The sequence below is a fragment of the Rutidosis leptorrhynchoides genome, chromosome 6 (genome assembly GCF_046630445.1).
Source record: "Rutidosis leptorrhynchoides isolate AG116_Rl617_1_P2 chromosome 6, CSIRO_AGI_Rlap_v1, whole genome shotgun sequence".
NCBI classification, from domain to species: Eukaryota; Viridiplantae; Streptophyta; class Magnoliopsida; order Asterales; family Asteraceae; genus Rutidosis; species Rutidosis leptorrhynchoides.
Genome location: NC_092338.1, coordinates 134,392,101 through 134,414,298, shown reverse-complemented (window position 1 = coordinate 134,414,298; position 22,198 = coordinate 134,392,101). Strand labels below are relative to the sequence as shown.

At 34.9% G+C, this 22,198-nt stretch overlaps 1 protein-coding gene across 1 annotated transcript; it reads right to left on the bottom strand.

The window, feature by feature from the left end:
- Positions 1-16,489: 16,489 nt before the first annotated feature.
- Positions 16,490-17,503, bottom strand: LOC139854092 (uncharacterized). Its single transcript, XM_071843416.1, has one exon. It carries the CDS (start codon positions 17,501-17,503, stop codon positions 16,490-16,492), a length of 1,014 nt encoding a protein of 337 aa, XP_071699517.1.
- Between the last annotated feature and the right edge of the window lie 4,695 nt (positions 17,504-22,198).

The following is a 22,198-nucleotide window of genomic DNA, read 5'->3' as shown; positions in this document are numbered from 1 at the left end:
TTAGCCAACCGGACCCACACTCTATGGTCCTCAAACATATGTTCCAATCTGACTTCCACAACATTCATCATTAACTCGAAGATTATCCCATTTAACCATTACACAGTTGCACGCATTCTAGAACATGCAATGCATACAATATCTGAATCTACTACAATCGCTTAGCATACATGGAATCATCACGCGTTTTCTCTAACTCCTCTAGGCAATTCTTCCTAATGAATCACCTTTATCACTCAATTGCCACCCGCGATTTCATCAAATTCCCGAATCCGAGCACTAAAACTCGCTTAATCCCATACGTCGGGAAGAACTCAACCAAAATTTCATACCGAGACATCATCTCTATCGTATACCCTTAGCAAGCATAGTGCTATAGTAACCACGTCCCCAACATGAAGTCAACAACCCAACCGATGAAGACCAACAAAAGTAAATCCTTACGGATAACACTTACCACCTAACATTCCTTGTAGTGCGCATACATGACTAATACACAACTACCGCAAAACACGGCTATTGCACCACTAATCACACGACATGGTCTTCATGACCGAACCACCGGCGTATAAAACAACTAATAGTTTTCAATACTAACACTATGAAGATTATTCAACACAAAACTCAAGGTGTACAAAAACTGCTATTGTCACACCCTCAAGTACACGAAAAGAACGGCTATCGTGATATATCCGTAGTGTTCAAAAACGGCTATTGCAACACTACCAAAGATATGTGAGCGAAACACGGCTATCGCATCACTATTACCAACGTATGAGTAAAAATCGGCTATTACTCACAACCGTGTGCACAAAACGGCTATGTACACAATTCATACGGGCAATTAAAATCATAAACATACAAGTAACTGTTCTTTCCGGAAACCGCCTACCATAAACCACAACCAAGGGTGGCTAACGAAGAGCTAATCCTTCCGGATATCACTCATCACCTAACACAAGTCAAACGTGGTCAACTGAGAGATACACCCAAATAAACACATACACATAATTATCTCATAATACACAAAATAGCTATTGTGTAACTACTACCCAAAATGTACGACAATGAGGCATTGTTCCCTCTCTCAAAGTCCCATTACGCTACCTTGGTAGGAATACAAATCCTTAATGAAGTCGACACAAATTCCTTGATATAACATTACCAACTTCCTCGTGTGGTAGTATAAACTCCCCCACTTAGAACTTCGTTCCTCAATCAAATTGCCAAGAATAAAAAGTCAAGCGATTTCACCATTTACCAACGTACACGACCATACACGGCGTCGGTCCCTCTTCTCGAATTCTCAAGAACTCAATTCAATAATAAGAACTAACGTCTACCGTCACCCATTTACGCCATTTAAGCGATGACACAATGTCAACATAACATTTATCTTTTTAGAACGAAATTACCGCTACCCGCAAGGTAGACTTTTCCAACTATCAAATTCTTTGTACCCGTCACCACTACAAAAATATCCGACCGACGATAGACACACGCTCACCCTACTGAAAAAGAGTGACTATTGCTCCAACAATGAATGCCTATCATCTTACATCCCATAACACATACGTCATCAACCTTGCTTTAACACTTAGCATACAAAAGAATTTCGGATCATCCTTCGCCACTTCATACCAATCATTCATTAACACGAACACAAGCATCACTCTTGCAGCCGTTCGACTGCTATAGCTTGTAAAATTTCCACTTAGTCACTCATGTACATAAGGGTTTCAGTAAGGTACCCTAAGTACACTGTAACCATAACCATCGAAGTCGCATAATACGCCCGCAGGTATGAGAAGGCACCTGACATTGCGTTACTTAGACTCCATTACCAACATACATCGAGGTCAAATAACTCGATCTCTAGGATTTCATTCGGCCGATGAACCTCATGGTTCACCATCTTCACTCCAAAAGCGAAGATACGCTAACAGCCTAACACCGAAGCCTGTTATCATGGCTTGGTAGAATCATTTACTCAATCACTAAGGAATGCTTGGTTGCACCAAGTCTTACGCCCTTCATCCGTGAATCCAAATGTCACCATAGGGTAATTCCATTAGGAATGTCCTTCTAACAATAATACGCACGAAAAAATCAGAACCTTAAGGGTCTCACTCGAACGAGCTTAACGACCCGATACCAACCAAATGCCTAAGCATCCAAAGACTCGAACAACAAAGCCAAGGCACAACACACTACTCATACACTCTAATGAGTGCAACCCGAAACCATAAACGTAAATCGTCCGCTCGGTACGGATTATCCCCAGGAGAAAATTGTAACAACCCTCACTTTTCGACTTCTAAATTTACTGAATTAACCCTAGGGTTATATGTCTAACTATATGTATTAAAGGTTGTTATATACAATTAAATATTGACCGCATAGTAATTTTTAGTCAACAATGTACGCTTAAATAAATAATATATTATTAATTTATATAATTTGACATAATTTAACTAAGTATATAAACATTGTATCACTTTTATTATTTAGTTAATGTATTATATATTTAACTATATAATAAATCTAATTATATATAAATGTAATAATATTTACAAACTTACTAAAACTATAGTTTAATAATTAAAATCATAATTATTATTAAAAATACAAAATACCTAATTATTTATTATTTTTATGCAAAATATATATTTATTAATTTAATAAAAAAAATAAAAATAAAAATAAAATAAAATATTATTGACAAATATTCTATGAAAAGCATTAAATCAATTTGTTTATTTATATAAAAAAATCCTTAAAATAAATGAAAAAAAATAAATAAAAAAATAAAAAAATAAATTACTTTTTAATTAAAAATTGTAATGGAAAAACTACTTTTATTATTTTATTTTGTGCATTATCCCATGACCTAACATTTAATACTTTTTAATTTTAAAATCCCATTAAGAATTAAAATATTTCTTTTTCTTTTAATTATTTTATTCTTTTTACCTAATTTTTTTCAAGTATAAATACCCCTCATTTCTCATTCAAACTCACACCAAAATTTCTCTCATTCTCTCTTTGAAGAATTACTACTAGTAAGTATTCTTTTCTTACTTTTTATTTTTTTTACTTTTTACTTCGGTTATTATTTTTACCGAAACATGTAAATAATGTTATAAATTATATGCAATTAAAAATAAAATAAATAACATGTATACACTATTACTATTACTAGCACCTATAACCTACTACTTATATTGTAACATAAAAACATTTTGGGATATGTATTAGAGATGTATAGATCTTCGAACTTTCTTGACGAATGGTTTCTATGAGATTCTAGGCAGAGGGTTTGGATTTCCGATTTAAAGGGTCCTATGGCTCAAGCCCCTAGATCTAAATTAGTCATTCGAAGGGAAAGGGGTGATTGGAAGCTTATCTAATACGGCAAGTATCCTAAAATGGAAAACACTGATAAAAGTAGAAACTCTCTAGTCATAGAAACTTAGTAAAATAAGAAACTTTCTAAAAATGAAAACTTTATAAAAATAGTAACTTACTAGGAATAGAAACTTAGTAAAACAAACACATACTTAAACTTAAACATGGGCAAAACACTTAACTACTCTTAAATGTCAATAGGTTGACTTTCCTGCTCACTCTTCAACTCTTTATTCCGAGGAATAAATCTCTCTCTACTTATTAAGGTGAATTCATAGCCCCTCTTTAATTGCTAGCAAACTTACTTACTTTTACTTGGGGTGAGACACATGCTGTTTTTACTTTTTACACTTTAGACACAAGTACAAAACTGTTAAACTATGCTATACCCGGCTATGTCTGACTAAGTCCCTACAGTGATATTTTTAATTGCTGCGGCATGCTTAATTATTGGGGGTAGGCCTATCGGGAGTAACATCCCCGATACATTTGACCAAGTCATTGTATTACTTAATAATGAAATTAAACCGACAAGGACAGACACAACTTGTCATGGGGCAAAACTTGAACGTTTAGTCTAAATATCACGCATTGGCATAACTTTTTGATCCTGCGGGAGATCAACTTTACAAACTAAATCTTGTGGTCTAAAACAACGACAAACTTTTTGTTAAACCTATGAACTTCACTCAACCTTTTTGGTTGACACTTTAGCATATTTTGTCTCAGGTGCTGTTTGATTCAAGCTCTTATACTTACCGCTTATGTGATGCTACTTGGACATAGGATCAAGAAATATCGCATTTATTACTTCTGCATGTGAACATTTACGATATTGTTATTCCTGTCATTGTAACGACATTTTATTTTCCGCTGCGTACTCATTAAAGTTAAATTCATCATTTAGTATTGTTCTCATTTATTATAATATGTTGGTATGTTTTGATATTAGTGACGTTCCTTCCAGACCCTATTGGGAGGATGTTACAGATTGGTATCAGAGCATAACCAGGCTGTTATAGAGAACCAGGATTGCATTTTTATGTGTGCCTTACTTGTTAGCTAGGGTGCCTTAGCAATCTAGGAAACTATAACCTTTCCTGCCTTAGAATTAAAGCACTTAGGATTGCCCCATAATCTTAACGATTATGCTTTAATAAACATGACTTAAAGATTCTAATCAAAATATCCTTCCTAATGTTAGGATGTCTAATTATCATCAAACGACCAAAATGAATCTTTTCAAGCCAACCGAAAAAGATACTGAAAGGTCTTCCACAGAAAGACCAGTCCAAAGTTCACCTGATGGCTTTGGTGGTCCTCCCTCACCAAATTATAGCCCAAATACTACTCTAAAGTTACATGGGTCTCCTGAATACTATCCAACCCCGAGGAATAAAGACAAGAGTAAACGTCTTGAAGAAACTGGCCCGTCAAAGAAAAGATCCCGATCTCCTTCCTACGATGAAATTGATGCCAAGTACCATCTCATGAATCTGCGAAAAACTACCGATGACCTAATTCGCCATATTTCAATGATCGATGCTCAAATGAAGGAAAAAGACCTAGCGATCAAGAAGCTCATGGAGGAAAATGCTGAGCTAAAGAAAGAGATTATATACATACATTTGTTTATCCCATGACCGATGTGGACTTTGGTTTGCACCCTTACAAGAAATGCCCGATGGGGGAAGCAATCTCTCTCCTACCTAAGAGAAGATGTTGACTTTAGATTGAAGATGGAGGAAAACCGCGTGAATAATCAACTTTCTATGAGGGACCACAAGTACCATGTAATCAACAATGGTGTTTCTAATCTTTATGATAATCTCGAATTCCTGCATGAGAAACAAAAGGCGAAGAATGAGAAAGTTGAGAAGTTTATGAAGAAGGTTGAGGACGAGAAGAAGAGATATGAAGACTACTTCAATCTTAATATTTACTAATTTATTTTCCAAATTTCTTATCTATGTAAAGGCTATGCCTTAAACTATTTCTATTTCTGAATCGTGTAATAAAGGTTTGTTTAATGCCTCGTTCTTAATAATATAAAGTGTTTCGTTCATATCATATTCATCTTTATCCCGCTTAAAAATTCTTCAAACTTATGACCTATCAGATTTATCAAACTTCTATACACCCTTATGTAGTGAAGAATCATGGTTCGTCCAACTGCACCAACTCTTACCACGATGTCTCATAACTTTCTCATTTGACCACGTCCATTTCATAACTTTCACAACTTCCATAACTTTCAAAGGTATGAAAGTTGACCAAGTCTATAAAGACTTCAACTTAAAACTAGCCAACCATGACTCGACAAGTTCGTAACTATTTTCATGGATGACGTTTTGATCTGCTCCAAGAGTGAGAAAGAACATGAGCAACATTTGCAAATTCATTCTTAAGAAGAAGAACAACTCTACACAAACTTTTCCAAGTGCAAGTTTTGGCTTAAAACCGAAATGTTGTCGATCCAGCTAAGATTACTGCTATCCTTAATACACTATATTAGAAATCATCATTTATCATATCCTGACCTTATGGAGTGACATTGGAATGAAAATATGAATTAGTGAAATATAATGACGGTGGCCAACGTGATTATATTACGGTAATTCATAGAAAAATTCCAATATCATGACGTATGGAATAGAAAGTGATTCAAAGAAAACTCTCAAGCTATCTGTTCAAAAACCCAAATGCAAGAAGAAAAACGATCATCTTGATATTAGTAGATACCAAAGACTGCGAAGCATATTCGTCAATTTTTGGGACTTGCCGGATATTATTGAAAAATTCATAAAGGATTTTTCCCTTCTTTCCAAACCTCTTACGAAGCTAACTCAAAAAGGGAAGAAGTTTGAGTGGTCCGAAGAACAGGAATCTGCTTTCAAGATTCTGAAAGAGAAGTTGACCACAGCCCCGATTCTATCTTTACCTGAAGGTACTGACGATTTTGTTGTTTACTGCGATACCTCAAAGCAAGGCTTTGGTTGTGTTTTAATGCAATGTGAAAAGGTTATTGCCTACGCATCTAGACAGTTGAAGAAACACGAGGAGAACTATACCACACACGACCTTGAGTTAGGTTCCGTGGTATTTGCATTAAAGATATGGAGACATTATCTATATGGTACCCAGTTTACGGTGTACACTGACCATAAAAGTCTTCGACACATATTTGATCAAAAATAGCTGAATATGAGGCAAAGCCGATGGCTCGAGTTATTGAACGATTATGACTGTAAGATGGAATATCATCCTGGCAAGGCAAACGTAGTTGCTGATGCCCTTAGTCGAAAAGACGATGTTAAACGTGTTCGTGCCTTAAACCTGAAAATCAAATCAAATCTTATATCACGAATCTGCGAAGCTCAACTGGAAGCTATTAAACCAACACTTATCGAAGGTGAAGGACCTATCGGTTTCGAGAACCAACTCCAAGTGAAAGCTAATGGTACACGGTACTTTGGCAACAGAATTTGGGTTCCTCGCTTCGGTAATCTCCGTGAACTAGTCTTGGATGAAGCGTATAAGACTAGGTATTCTATTCATCTGGGTTCCAGTAAGATGTACCACGATGTGAAGGAATTCTACTGGTGGCCTAATATGAAAGCCGACATTGCTACTTATGTTAGTAAGTGTCTCACTTGTTTGAAAGTCAAGGCTGAACATCAAAAGCCTTTTGGTCAGTTGACACAACCCGATATTCCGCAGTGGAAGTGGGAATGTATCACTATGGACTTTATTACTAAATTGCCCAAGACTTCTAGTGGCAATGATACTATATGGGTCATAGTAGATCGTCTTACTAAATCTGCTCATTTATTGCCGATCAAGGAGACCAACAAGATGGAGAGATTGTCACAACTGTATATCAAAGAAATTGTCTCTCGTCATGGTGTTCCTATATCAATCATATCTGATCGCGACAGTAGATTCACTTCCAGATTCTGGAAATCCTTACAAACTGCTCTTGGAACTCAACTCGACATGAGTACTGCTTATCATCTGCAAACCGATGGTCAAAGTGAACGAACCATTCAAGCATTGGAAGATATGCTTCGCGCTTGTGTTATCGACTTCGGCAAAGGCTGGGATAGACATTTACCTTTGGTTGAATTCTCTTACAATAATAGTTACCACTCAAGTATTAAGGCTGCACCTTTTGAGGCCTTATACGGACGAAAATGTAGATCCCCACTGTGTTGGGATGAATTAGAGGACAGACAGTTAAATGGTCCTAAAATCATACACGAGACAACCGAAAAGATAGTTCAGATTAAGAAACGAATAGAAACTGGCCGCAGCCGACAGAAGAGCTATGCTAATAAAGGTCGGAAAGATTTGGAATTCCAAGTTGGTGACAAAGTCATGTTGAAAGTATCCCCTTGGAAAGGCGTCGTTCGTTTTGGTAAACGAAGCAAACTAAGTTCGCGTTTTGTTGGAACCTTCAAGATTACTGAAAGGATCGGACCCGTGGCTTATCGATTAGAATTACCTGCTGAACTTAGCAGCATACACAACGTATTTCATGTCTCGAATCTTAAAAAGTGTCTCGCTGATGACATTCTCGTTATTCCTTTGGATGACATTCGCATTGATGATAAAATGCACTTCATAGAGGAACCCGTAGAAGTCATGGACCGATCTGCTAAACGCTTAAAACAAAGCACCATACCGATTGTTAAGATCCGTTGGAATTCACGACGTGGCCCCGAGTATACCTGGGAACGTGAAGACCAAATGAAACAGAAATATCCCCATCTCTTCTCAACTACTGATGCATCCGAGAAGTCTACCTAAAACTTCGGGATGAAGTTTTTATTAACGGGGAGGTACTGTAACAACCCTCACTTTTCGACTTCTAAATTTACTGAATTAACCCTAGGGTTATATGTCTGACTATATGTATTAAGGGTTGTTATATACAATTAAATATTGATCGAATAGTAATTTTTAGTCAACAATGTACGCTTAAATAAATAATATATTATTAATTTATATAATTTGACATAATTTAACTAAGTATATAAACTTTGTATCACTTTTATTATTTAGTTAATGTATTATATATTTAACTATATAATAAATCTAATTATATATAAATGTAATAATATTTACAAACTTACTAAAACTATAGTTTAATAATTAAAATCATAATTATTATTAAAAATACAAAATACCGAATTATTTATTATTTTTATGCAAAATTTATATTTATTAATTTAATAAAAAAAATAAAAATAAAAATAAAATAAAATATTATTGACAAATATTCTATGAAAAGCATTAAATCAATTTCTTTATTTATATAAAAAAATCCTTAAAATAAATGAAAAAAAAATAAATAAATAAATAAATAAATTACTTTTTAATTAAAAATTGTAATGGAAAAACTACTTTTATTATTTTATTTTGTGCATTATCCCATGACCTAATATTTAATACTTTTTAATTTTAAAATCCCATTAAGAATTAAAATATTTCTTTTTCTTTTAATTATTTTATTCTTTTTACCTAATTTTTTCAAGTATAAATACCCCTCATTTCTCATTCAAACTCACACCAAAATTTCTCTCATTCTCTCTTTGAAGAATTACTACTAGTAAGTATTCTTTTCTTACTTTTTATTTTTTTTACTTTTTACTTTTTACTTTTTACTTTTTACTTCGGTTATTATTTTTACCGAAACATGTAAATAATGTTATAAATTATATGCAATTAAAAATAAAATAAATAACATGTATACACTATTACTATTACTAGCACCTATAACCTACTACTTATATTGTAACATAAAAACATTTTGGGATATGTATTAGAGATGTATAGATCTTCGAACTTTCTTGACGAATGGTTTCTATGAGATTCTAGGCAGAGGGTTTGGATTTCCGATTTAAAGGGTCCTATGGCTCAAGCCCCTAGATCTAAATTAGTCATTCGAAGGGAAAGGGGTGATTGGAAGCTTATCTAATACGGCAAGTATCCTAAAATGGAAAACACTGATAAAAGTAGAAACTCTCTAGTCATAGAAACTTAGTAAAATAAGAAACTTTCTAAAAATGAAAACTTTATAAAAATAGTAACTTACTAGGAATAGAAACTTAGTAAAACAAACACATACTTAAACTTAAACATGGACAAAACACTTAACTACTCTTAAATGTCAATAGGTTGACTTTCCTGCTCACTCGTTCAACTCTTTATTCCGAGGAATAAATCTCTCTCTACTTACTAAGGTGAATTCATAGCCCCTCTTTAATTGCTAGCAAACTTACTTACTTTTACTTGGGGTGAGACACATGCTGTTTTTACTTTTTACACTTTAGACACAAGTACAAAACTGTTAAACTATGCTATACCCGGCTATGTCCGACTAAGTCCCTACAGTGATATTTTTAATTGCTGCGGCATGCTTAATTATTGGGGGTAGGCCTATCGGGAGTAACGTCCCCGATACATTTGACCAAGTCGTTGTATTACTTAATAATGAAATTAAACCGACAAGGACAGACACAACTTGTCATGGGGCAAAACTTGAACGTTTAGTCTAAATATCACGCATTGGCATAACTTTTTGATCCTGCGGGAGATCAACTTTACAAACTAAATCTTGTGGTCGAAAACAACGACAAACTTTTTGTTAAACCTATGAACTTCACTCAACCTTTTTGGTTGACACTTTAGCATATTTTGTCTCAGGTGCTGTTTGATTCAAGCTCTTATACTTACCGCTTATGTGATGCTACTTGGACATAGGATCAAGAGATATCGCATTTATTACTTCTGCATGTGAACATTTACGATATTGTTATTCCTGTCATTGTAACGACATTTTATTTTCCGCTGCGTACTCATTAAAGTTAAATTCATCATTTAGTATTGTTCTCGTTTATTATAATATGTTGGTATGTTTTGATATTAGTGACGTTCCTTCCAGACCCTATTGGGAGGATGTTACAAAAATAAAGTTTAGCTAAGACTTACATACACACCGCATGTTATTACTAACGAACAACATACAATATCACACTAATAGTACCTAAAGCAACATCGTTGGACTCCCGCGCTTCATTGCTCATCATCGAATACTCGCGCTCCAACCTCTTAATTCGATCATCGAACGATTCGGAACACTCCGACTTTCGGTGTCCCTCCTTCCGACAGATAAAGCCCTTGATCGTGCTCGACAGTACACCCGTGCAATCCTTTGCAAAATGTCCTTGTTCACCACACGTAAAACACATATGCACGAAACCTCCCAACTTTTTCGTCTGATTTCTAACCAACTCGGGACACTCTGGCCTCCGGTGTCCTTCTTTACGACAATTGTAACACATCACGTCATCACCTCTCGGTATCGTACACTCCCAAATCTTGTGGCCCCTCACCCCACAATTGTAACATTTAGGCATACTAGTGTCCGACTCTATCTACATCTTGCTTCTGACACCTTCGGTCATGTTACTTGCTTTCGTACTAGGGCCACTTCTTGATTCGAACTTTCTCTTACCCAAAGGGTGATCAACAAATTTTGGAGCATGAAATTTAATCCCCATAATCGCTCCTTCGTTACCGTTATCTTGAGGTTTAGGAAACCTCTTTTCGAACTCTTCCCTTACAAGTTTAACCACTTGGTCTCGGACCATTTCCGTTATTCGTCCTTCAACCAACTCCTTGGTTACTTCCCTAACTTTGTCGGTGAAAACCGAGACATACGTACAATCCTTAACGTTAACTCATCCTTCCCCTCATGAATAGGCTCACTCGTTCCGCATCCATCTTCCGTCTTCATTCTAAAGAATGCAATCGATTAAGCAACGAACGAGTACAATCATACGTACAATCCCGACCCATCTTTCTCGACAATCGTCTTACATCACTTGTCAAATACGATTTGCACCTGTAAAAATGGTAGCTAATCATTATTACGCGTACACGCCGTATCCACTCATTAGTACCACGACCGCTTTGCTCGATGATATAACCCAACACAAACACAAAATATATTAATAATATCCGCACATTAATATAAATGTTAGTCCACCTATAACTAGGACACTAACCAAATTCCCATTCTGACCCGTAATCCTACAAGTCCCGTAACAATTAAGCACACACAAAAGTCTAAGTCTAGGTACCTATCTCAAGTCACCTAAATCCCTTAGACCATGCTCTGATATCACTTGTAATGACCCAACCCGTTATCCAACCGAATACGCAGCAAATGTTTTTTTTAAACAGAAGGGTGCACGGCGCGCGACCCTTCTTGTGCGCAGCGCGCACAGACCCCAACAGCTTCTGTCCGGATTTTCCATTTTTTGCTTAAAGATCTTCCACTTTCCGACACATTTAGACGAAACAGTTTTCACAACACATTATAATAAGTAAAACTAACACGTTTTCATAATAAAACAAGTTTTAAGACCCCGGTCCCACATCGGCCCAATTTACCATCTATTACAAAATACACTTTTCGACCACATAATTTTAACACAAAATAAAGACTGAGCATGGTTATTGGGGATACGCTACCCAATCCTAATCAATCCAAAAGCACGTCTTCTAAAGCACCTATGCGAGTCCACTAGTTCCCATGCTTATCCGAGCCACCGCCTCCGTGCGAATCTATAAAAAATGTAAACAACGAGAGGGTAAGCTAAAGCTTAGTGAGTGCAATAGTTACACACATACATATATAATTTACCTACTTGCACTCCCTTACCCAAACCACGAGATAAACCCACATGTCAATGTCTAAGTGACTAGCATCAACCTTACCACAATAATCTCGTATATCAAGCGAAAAAGCTAGTAACATCAATCGCACCATAATTACCTCGTGTATCAATTCGCACAAGCTAGTAACATCAATCGTACAACTAGCGTAAACCTTAGCATATTTTCGCATATCATCTCGTAACAAAAGCTAGTATCGTGAAAATCGCACCACTAGCGACATCATTAGCATAATAATCATAATAATAATTAAATGCTATCATCAACAATTTATAAACCATGGTTAACCAAGATCGCAAGGGAATGACCTCGCGAACAAGTCATCGGTGTTCATAACAACCGTTAGCTCCCAAAAACGGCTATGGTATGCTAACCCCCGAGGTGTTCCAAAACGGCTATGGCAACACCCCCCAAGTGTTCCAAAACGGCTATGGCATCACTTGGCAAATTGTGTGAGTAAGAACCGACTATTCGATTAGCGCCCAAAACGGCCATGGTATGCTAACCCCGAGGTATCCTAAAACGGCTATGGTATTCCCCCAAAGTGTTCCAAAACAGCTATGGCATCACTTAATAGCGGCTATTACTCACAACCATGTGCACAAAACGGCTATGTGCACAATTAACAAATAATAATATGTGTGTATATATATATATATATATATATATATATATATATATATATATATATATATATATATATATATATATATATCGGGTTACACAAACCTCAAGTCGCATGTTATCGCACAAAATCCGGCTATGGTGACACTAATCCCAAAGGTATCCAAACGGCTATCGTCACATCGATGTGCACCAAAACTCGGCTATTGTACACATCGTGCACAAGCAAATAAATTATATACATACATGTATAATTATTCCACTCACCTTGAAATCTCGATAAAAGTAAGCCAAATCCGTTGCTCCGTCAATGAAACGTACTTATTCCATTATCATAATAACGAACATCACAATTAGGGTGGATTACAAACCAACCCATATTGACACCTAGTGCAAATCTTGACCCAATAGTACTTCCAAGCCCAACCAAAGTCTAAACTCACCAATAATCACTAACTAGAGTGATAATGGTTCTAATAACGCCAATCAAACCCAATCATAATTGTTAAACACCTATCTTGCCCAAGATGACATCTAAACCCTAATTTTGACCCAATTCAAAATTTGTCAACCAAATACACCCAAAAGGGTTTCCAACACTTCAATAACCACTAAACTAAGTTATTACAACCAAAATCAAAGCCTAATCATGGCCAAGTCAGTTTCCAACCCAAAACCCAACAACAACAACAACAACATTAAACCCGATTACTAACATCAATAAACTCACTTCAAGAGATTAAATGGGTTTCTCAACAAACCAAGTTCAAACCCTAACTTTGGATATCAAATCCAACAATGAAATTCGGAGTTAGAACTTACCACAACAACCAAAACGTAGCCAAGAACGAGATGAACAACTTTAATACTTGAGCTTTGGTGAGAATCAAGCTCCATCCTCCTTGATTTGAGCTCTCTCTCTCTAGAAATGGATCTCTCTCTCTAAAATTTGGTGAGAGTGTTTGAGTAGGTGAAGAATGTGATCCAAATGGGATTGGATCAGCTTTTGTGGCCTCAAATCGTCCAATAAGTGAAAAGACCACTATACCCCTCATTAACTCATTTAAAAGAAAATAGGAATCTGTCGCCTGGCAACGTGCGCGACGCGCGCCCATAACTTTACGCTACGCGCACGATGGTCTGAACAGGTTTCGAGCTTTAATTTTACACCACGCTTTACACACCTTAAGTACATCATTTCTACTCTATGTACAATAAATATTTGGGTCTTACAACTCTCCCCCACTTAGAATCGATCACGTCCCCGTAATCCTCGTCACTTAGCCAACTGGACCCACACTCTATGGTCCTCAAACATATGTTCCAATCCAACTTCCACCACAGTCATCATTAACTCGAAGATTATCCCATTTAACCATTACACACTTGCACGCATTTTAGAACATGCAATGCATACAATATCCGAATCTACTACAATCGCTTAGCATACATTGAATCATCACGCGTTTTCTCCAACTCCTCTAGGCAATTCTTCCTAATGAATCACCTTTATCACTCAATCGTCACCCGTGATTTCATCAAATTCCCGAATCCGAGCACTAAAACTCGCTCAATCCCATACGTATGGAAGAACTCAACCAAAATTTCATACCGAGACATCGTCTCTACCGTATACCCTTAACAAGCATAGTCCTATAGTAACCACGTCCCCAACATGAAGTCAACAACCCAACCGATGAAGACCAACAAAAGTGAATCCTTACGGATAACACTTACCACCTAACATTCCTTATAGTGCGCATACATGACTAATACGCAATTATCGCAAAACACGGCTATTGCACCACTAATCACACGACATGGTCTTCATGACCGAACCACCAACGTATAAAACAACCAATAGTTTTCAATACTTACACTATTAAGGTTATTCAACACAAAACTCAAGGTGTACAAAAATGGCTATTGTCACACCCTCAAGTACAAGAAAAAAAACGGCTATCATGATATATCCGTAGTGTGCAAAAACGGCTATTGCAACACTACCAAAGATATGTGAGGGAAACACGGCTATCGCATCACTATTACCAACGTGTGAGTAAAAATCAGCTATTACTCACAACCATGTGCACAAAACCGCTATGTGCACAATTCATTCGGGCAATTAAAATCATAAACATACAAGTAACGGTTCTTTCCGAAAACCATAAATACCAATCTCCAATAACATTCATTAGTATCAGATAGTTTCTATTGATAACAAGACATCCATATCAATACATCTAGTTGAAAGTTAAAATACCTGAAGAGGTTCAATGGTTCATCATTTTGAATGTGGTTGACATCTGCTCTAGAGACGAGAGTGTGAGTAAATTTCTGTGGTGAATTATGATGAATGCCGTATCGAAGATTGTGAATGTTCACAATACCTATTCGTTTTGAGGCGTTAAAGAGGTTTGATTAATGATTTGTAAATGGAGGGCAAAGGGTTTTAGAAGAAGAAGAAGAAGAGGAGAGTGTAGTAGGAATGGATTGTAATGTACGGATTTTGAGGGAATGTGAAGATGAAGTAGTAGCCATTAACAATTACGAGGTCATTGTAAGACTAATTGTAGTGGTAATTCATGTCATGTTGCCAGATTCTTGTACTTTTTTTGTTTACTAGGATATGTTTAGTTAGTGGTGTTGTTGGTTAGTGGAATGGTAACATGATATTTTATTTTATCTTTCTGTTTTATTTTTCTGTTTTATATTTTTTTTAGTTTCTAACAAATAATAATAATAAAAATAATAATAACGTTTAAAAAAAATGACTAACGGCTATATATTTAGAAAATGACGAACGACTTTATTTTTATTCTATAAATACTCCATTTCACCAACTTCAAATCATACTTCACATTTTCTACACATTCTAAACTTCTAAAACTCTCTTAATTATTTAAAATGAGTTCGTTGAATGTTGGCATACAAGTTAATTACGGAGGTGATTTTGATCATGAAGTAATGAATTATACATCTTGCTGGCAACATGATTATTTCAATGATGTCCGTGAATATGGTAAATTATTGAAGGTGGTTGAAATATTTTTGGAAGACCTACCTCTGTATTTCATACATGTTTGGTACTTCGAAACCCCAACATTCCATCCTCGCTACTTGAAGATGACAACGATTGGTTTGGATTGGTAGAGCGAGCCTTGGTACGCTATGAAACAAATTAAGATTTATATCAAATTTAAGGATGAAAGCGAAAACATTGGTGAAAGTGAAGATGAAGTTGTACCTGAATCTCCAGAAGAAGATGAAGCTGCAATATGGGCGCCTACCGATGATGAGAAGTGATCAAAGTTTATGTTGAAGATAGCCGTTAGGAATTAATGAAATCGTTTTAGGAACTAAGTTGTTTTTTCTATTTTTAGGATATAATGTAATTGTTTAAGAATTAATGCAATAAACGGCTATATTTTATGGAATAACGGTTCATAAATTTGATAAAACATAAAGTACATTAATTTAAATTACTAAAGATAAAATTACTTAATGTAAATAAAAAAATATTCATCATTTTAAAATTCCTAAACAAAACAAGAAACTACGTAAAAAATTATTCATTATTATTAGCGGAACGAAAGTAAGGTGATAAGTTCCAAACGTGCTAAGTTAAATCTGCCTCCAATTGATTGTTTACTTGTTTATCCCTTATTTCCTTAACCCTAGCATCTCGATCCCTCAAATTCCTTTCTAACTGTCATGGTAGGTTCCTTTGTATCATTCTTTCTTTTCTGCATCCAATCACAAAACTGTTGTTTTCTTGAATCATGTTATGTAATACAATACAAGCATACATATGTCTTCTAAATTTTTTAAAGTCTATAGATCTCGCCGGAGTTATTAACATTGCAAATCTACCCTGTAATACTTCAAATGCACGCTCAATATCTTTCCTTGCGCTTTCTTGAAACCGTTTGAATTTTTTGTGTAGTTCGTCAGTCGGATTATGGGGAGCTTTTACCAACATAGCCCAATCTGAGTAAATACCATCACCTAGGTAATACCCTCTCTCGTAGTGATGCCCATTTACATCAAATGGTGAAGGTGGAGCAGTGCCATCTTTTATGGTGTTAAACAACAGTGAATTATTTAAAACGTTAATATCGTTGTTTTCACCTGCCATACCAAATAATGCATGCCGTATCCACAAATATTGAGAGGCTACTGCCTCAAGCATAACAGACGGGCCTTTTTTTTTTATCACCTCTAGTATATTACGCAACAGGATAATTCTTCCACTCCCAATGCATACAATCAATACTACCAAGCATACCTGGTAAACCATGTTTTGTGCGTAAATATTATAAAGCCGAGCAATATCTTCGGCAGTTGGTTTTTGCAAATACTCTCTAGAAAACAAATGAAATACGCAACGACAAAAATTATCTAGACATAAAGCAACCGTTTTCTCACGAACTTTTATATATTCGTCAAATAAATCAGGTGTAGTTCCATACGCCATTTGGCGTCTGGCTGTTGTGCACTTTTGGAGTATTGTTAAACTTTGACAGCCAGCTGCATCGGGACGTTCCCTAAAATACATAAAATAATCCTGAATATTGCTACTATTATAGTTAGATATACCTTCGATGATTCGGAGAAATAATTGCCGACTCGTTCGAAAACGTCGCTTGAAGTTTTTTTCAGGATAAACGGGTGATTCTGCAAAATAATCATTGTATAACCTCACAGCTGCATCTTCACGATCCATTGGAATATAATCTCAGGTACGAGTGTAACACCCCAGCTTAACATGACCACAATATTGTCCGCTTTGCCCGTAGGCGCACGGCTTTTTCTTGGCGACCACACACGAGAAGCACTTTCCCAGGAGGTTACCCATCCTGGTAGTGCTCTCGCCCGAGCACGCTTAACTGCAGTGTACTCACACATCTGCTCTGCCTGTGGTCCCAAAACGAGTTGTGTCATTTAAGCGTGAGTATTACCTTATAATCCATGATCACTCATGTCTGTGGGCGATGTGAGATTTGCCTAGGGTGTTACATTCACCCCCCCTCAGGGACTCATCGTCCTTGATGAGGTTTGCCCCACCACCCCCAACAGTACATGAGTGGCTCTGATACCATTCTGTAACACCCCAACTTAACATGACCACAATATTTTCCGCTTTGCCCGTAGGCGCACGGCATTTTCTTGGCGACCACACACAAGAAGCACTTTTCCAGGAGGTTACCCATCCTGGTAGTGCTCTCGCCCGAGCACGCTTAACTGCAGCGTACTCACACATCTGCTCTGCATATGGTCCCAAAATGCGTTGTGTCATTTAAGCGTGAGTATTACCTTATAATCCCATGATCACTCATATCTGTAGGCGATGTGGGATTTGCCTAAGGTGTTACATTATAATCCCTCTCCCTCCACTTGTCGCCTCTCCCTCCACTTCTTCTTTCGTTAAACTACTAACAAAATTAACAAATTTTTCATCATCGGAATCATCAATGAGAAACTCAACATTCTGTATGCCTTTTCCATTGTGTGTGATTTTAAAGATAATTAAAGAAAGAAAGAAAGAAAGAAAGATTTGTATGTGTAAATAATAATCTGGATAGGTATACATAAAAATAAAATTATATTAAAATTTTTTTTATTCAAACCAGCAACGATTGGATTTTTTCAGCCCAATCAGAAGACCACATATGGCCAAAACGTATGTTGTGAGCTCCGTAGAAAGTCAGCCAACACAGGCAAAATGCCACATCCAAACGCCGTGATACGGCAGCTATGTGGCGTTTTGGGTGGTACACGTCGGCACCCAACGCCGTGGTCCAACCCCGATAAAAGTGTTATAATAAATCAATCGATTAATCAATCCATTATATTAAGACTCACGTATTCGTGTGTTCGATTTGTTATTTCGATATTTTGTTTAGTGTGGGGCAGTGGGGAGGGGTTTTTAGCAGCCATGCCTTCGGATTGGTCCGGATTTTCTCCAGGACAGTAAGACAGTAGTTGAGGGTGAGTTATGCAACTACGGAATATAAGCGCGTGGATGGTTAAGTTCCCCTAGATGATCACAAACTGATGCCAAGAAAAAGAAATATGGAATTGAATTTGGGATTAGGGATGACAATAAATCAATAATCGCAATGTGTGACGACTTAATTTTGGCTCCTTCATTTCCTATCTCGATTTTATTTTTAATTTTATTCGTTTGTTTACTCTTTGTTCAGTGACATGCATGATTGCAAGCGGCGTATGTTGCGGTGGTCGTTGCGGTGTTTTGGTGACTAGTTCATTTCAACTCCTTATCGACGTCTAATAAGTCGGTCAACAGTTAAAAGTCGTGTCAAAAGCGGGAAAAGTCGAGTCAAGGGCGGTCAAAAGTAAAAAATCGATTAAAGTCGGTCAAATCAATCAAAAATTGTGTAGTTTTGTTTTACTTTATTGTATTTTATATATATATATATATATACATGCTATTACTGCTAACATAATATATATATATATATATATACATATATATATATATATATATATATATATATATATATATATATATATATATATATATATATATATATATATGATAATGCTTAAATTATACATATTTTTATAATTATATAAAAGCGTTATCTTGGTATTATCTCATCATTTTAAGTATTATCTTATCAAATTCTTATTTATTCTTGTAAAAAGGTATTTTATGTTTTGGTTTAGTAAATATGTTAAAACTAGCCAAAAACATAAGAAATCTTAAAATATGGAAAGGAAGCCGCTGACTCTAAAAGGAAAAACCACCGGCTATGGTGTGCAAATTTAAGAAAGTTTTAGTATACGAAGTGACGTGAAGATCAAGAAAAAAAGTTGTTAAAGATGCCGTCTATATTCAAGTAAAGTCGCCGGTTATGGTATCTAATTTAGTATGCTTAAAGCTAAAGTCATTGAAAATAAGGAAATAGAAATCCGACCCTCGCACAAAGTAAAAGAGCCGCGGGCTATATCATTAACAGCCAACGACTATGGAGCTAAATATAGATATTCGTGGGCTTCAAGTTACTTGGTGATGTGACGACCCGGAAATTTCCGACCAAATTTAAACTTTAATCTTTATATTATTCCGACATGATAATCAAAGTTTGTTAAGTTAAATCTCAAGAATTTTAAACTGTGTTCATACATTCATTATAACCTCGACCAAATTCTGACGATTCACGAACCGTTATATATAAATAGATATGTATATGTATATATATATATATATTATAACTTGAGAATATTAACAAAGTATTAAACGTATAATACTTTATACGAACGTATTTGTTTCAATATGATTTTCGGCGAAATTAAAAAAATATATATTAAATGATTGAATTATCAGAAACATTGAATTATGATTACAAGTCTCTGTTGAGAGGTCCACTATGATTTGAGAAAATCTATTCCTCTTAACGATATTCAGAATAATTTGTAAAGCTATTTATAAATAAAAACAAAAAGTGTCATTTACGAAAGTTAGACAAAAGTTAGTGGAGAATTGGTTTCCATAATATTCTATTAATCTATTTTCAAACGTACAAAGACGTTTTCAGTTTAAAAAGAACTTCATTATTAAAACGTATATAACTTTTATAAATATCTAGAATCACTTTTGACAACTCATTACTTAACCAGTATAATAAATATAATGATATTTATATTTTATTTCATTAAATATATATAACGATTTTAATTAATATTATATATATTTATACGCGTATTATACATACATAGTTTTTATACTTTTACTATACTTTAACTTTACCTTTACTTTACTTTTACTTTACTTTAACTTTAATAATTCACTTTAATAATTCATACTTTAATAATTCACTTTAATAATTCACTTTAATAATTCATACTTTAATAATTCACTTTAATAATTCACTTTAATAATTCATACTTTAATAATTCACTTTAATAATTCATACTTTAATAATTCACTTTAATAATTCATACTTTAATAATTTACTTTAATAATTCATACTTTAATAATTCACTTTAATAAATCATACTTTAATAATTCACTTTAATAATTCATTTTAATAATTCATACTTTAATAATTCATACTTTAATAATACTTTAATAATTCATACTTTAATAATTCACTTTAATAATTCAAAAATCTATTATAAATAGAATTTAGTAGGTTTCATTATTTCATAGAAACTTGAAAATATATTTCTCTACACTCTCTCAATCGATTATATATATATATATATATATATATATATATATATATATATATATATATATATATATATATGTATATATATATATATATATATGTATATATATATATATATATATATGTATATATATATATATATATATGTATATATATATATATATATGCTCTGTATTATTTTAAGATATTATTAGTATACATAAAATATTACGACGGAGTGGTGTCCGAGTGATTTCAAAATAGTTTTTTTGAATGAGTCGAAGCTAAGGAAATTATGGGTTATAGCTATGGAGGTGATGAGTATGGTTCATGGGTATGCTCGTGAGGTTAATCTAGTGTTTATCATCTCCGTTGCGTCTACGTACTTTCCTGCAATATTGAATCTAAATATTGATACGTTCGTGAATCCGAGGCCAACCTTGCACTTGTTAAATGACGTTATATGTATTTTTACTACGAAATACAGTATTGTGAGCTTCATTTGCTCCCTTTTTAATTGCTTTTGCAATATATATTTTGGGGCTGAGAATACATGCGCTGTTTTATAAATGTTTTACGAAGTAGGCACAAGTACTAAAACTAATTCTATGTGGGTTTAAACCAGAAATATACCCTTAGCTTGGTAACATTAAACTACTTGTCTATGTACGGTAGGCGCGAATCCTAAAGATAGATCTATTGGGCCTGACAAACCCCATCCTGACTATGGGATGCTTTAGTACTTCGAGGTTATTTTAAATACACCTGATCTGGTGTACTTCAGAGGGTAAAACATGAACGTTAAGGCTTGTTACCGGGTGCCTACAACTTATAGAATACTTTTATACACTTGCGAGTGTACATATATTTATAAACGGAAATCTTGTGGTCTATTAATATATTGAAATGATTGTTATGATAAACCTATGAACTCACCAACCTTTTGGTTGACACTTTAAAGCATGTTTATTCTCAGGTATTAAAGAAATCTTCCGCTGTGCATTAGCTCATTTTAAGGATATTACTTGGAGTCATTCATGGCATATTTTGAAAGACGTTGCATTCGAGTCATTGAGTTCATCAAGATTATTATTAAGCCAATTATAGTTGGATGTATTATGAAATGGTGTGCATGCCGTCAACTTTCGTTGTAAAGAAAGTTTATCTTTTAAAAACGAATGCAATGTTTGTAGAATGTATCATATAGAGGTCAAATACCTTGCGATGTAATCAACTATTGT

What these genes read in the sequence shown, in the direction of transcription:
- LOC139854092 (XM_071843416.1), bottom strand. Translation starts at nt 17,503, where the DNA reads ATGGATCGTGAAGATGCAGCTGTGAGGTTATACAATGATTATTTTGCA.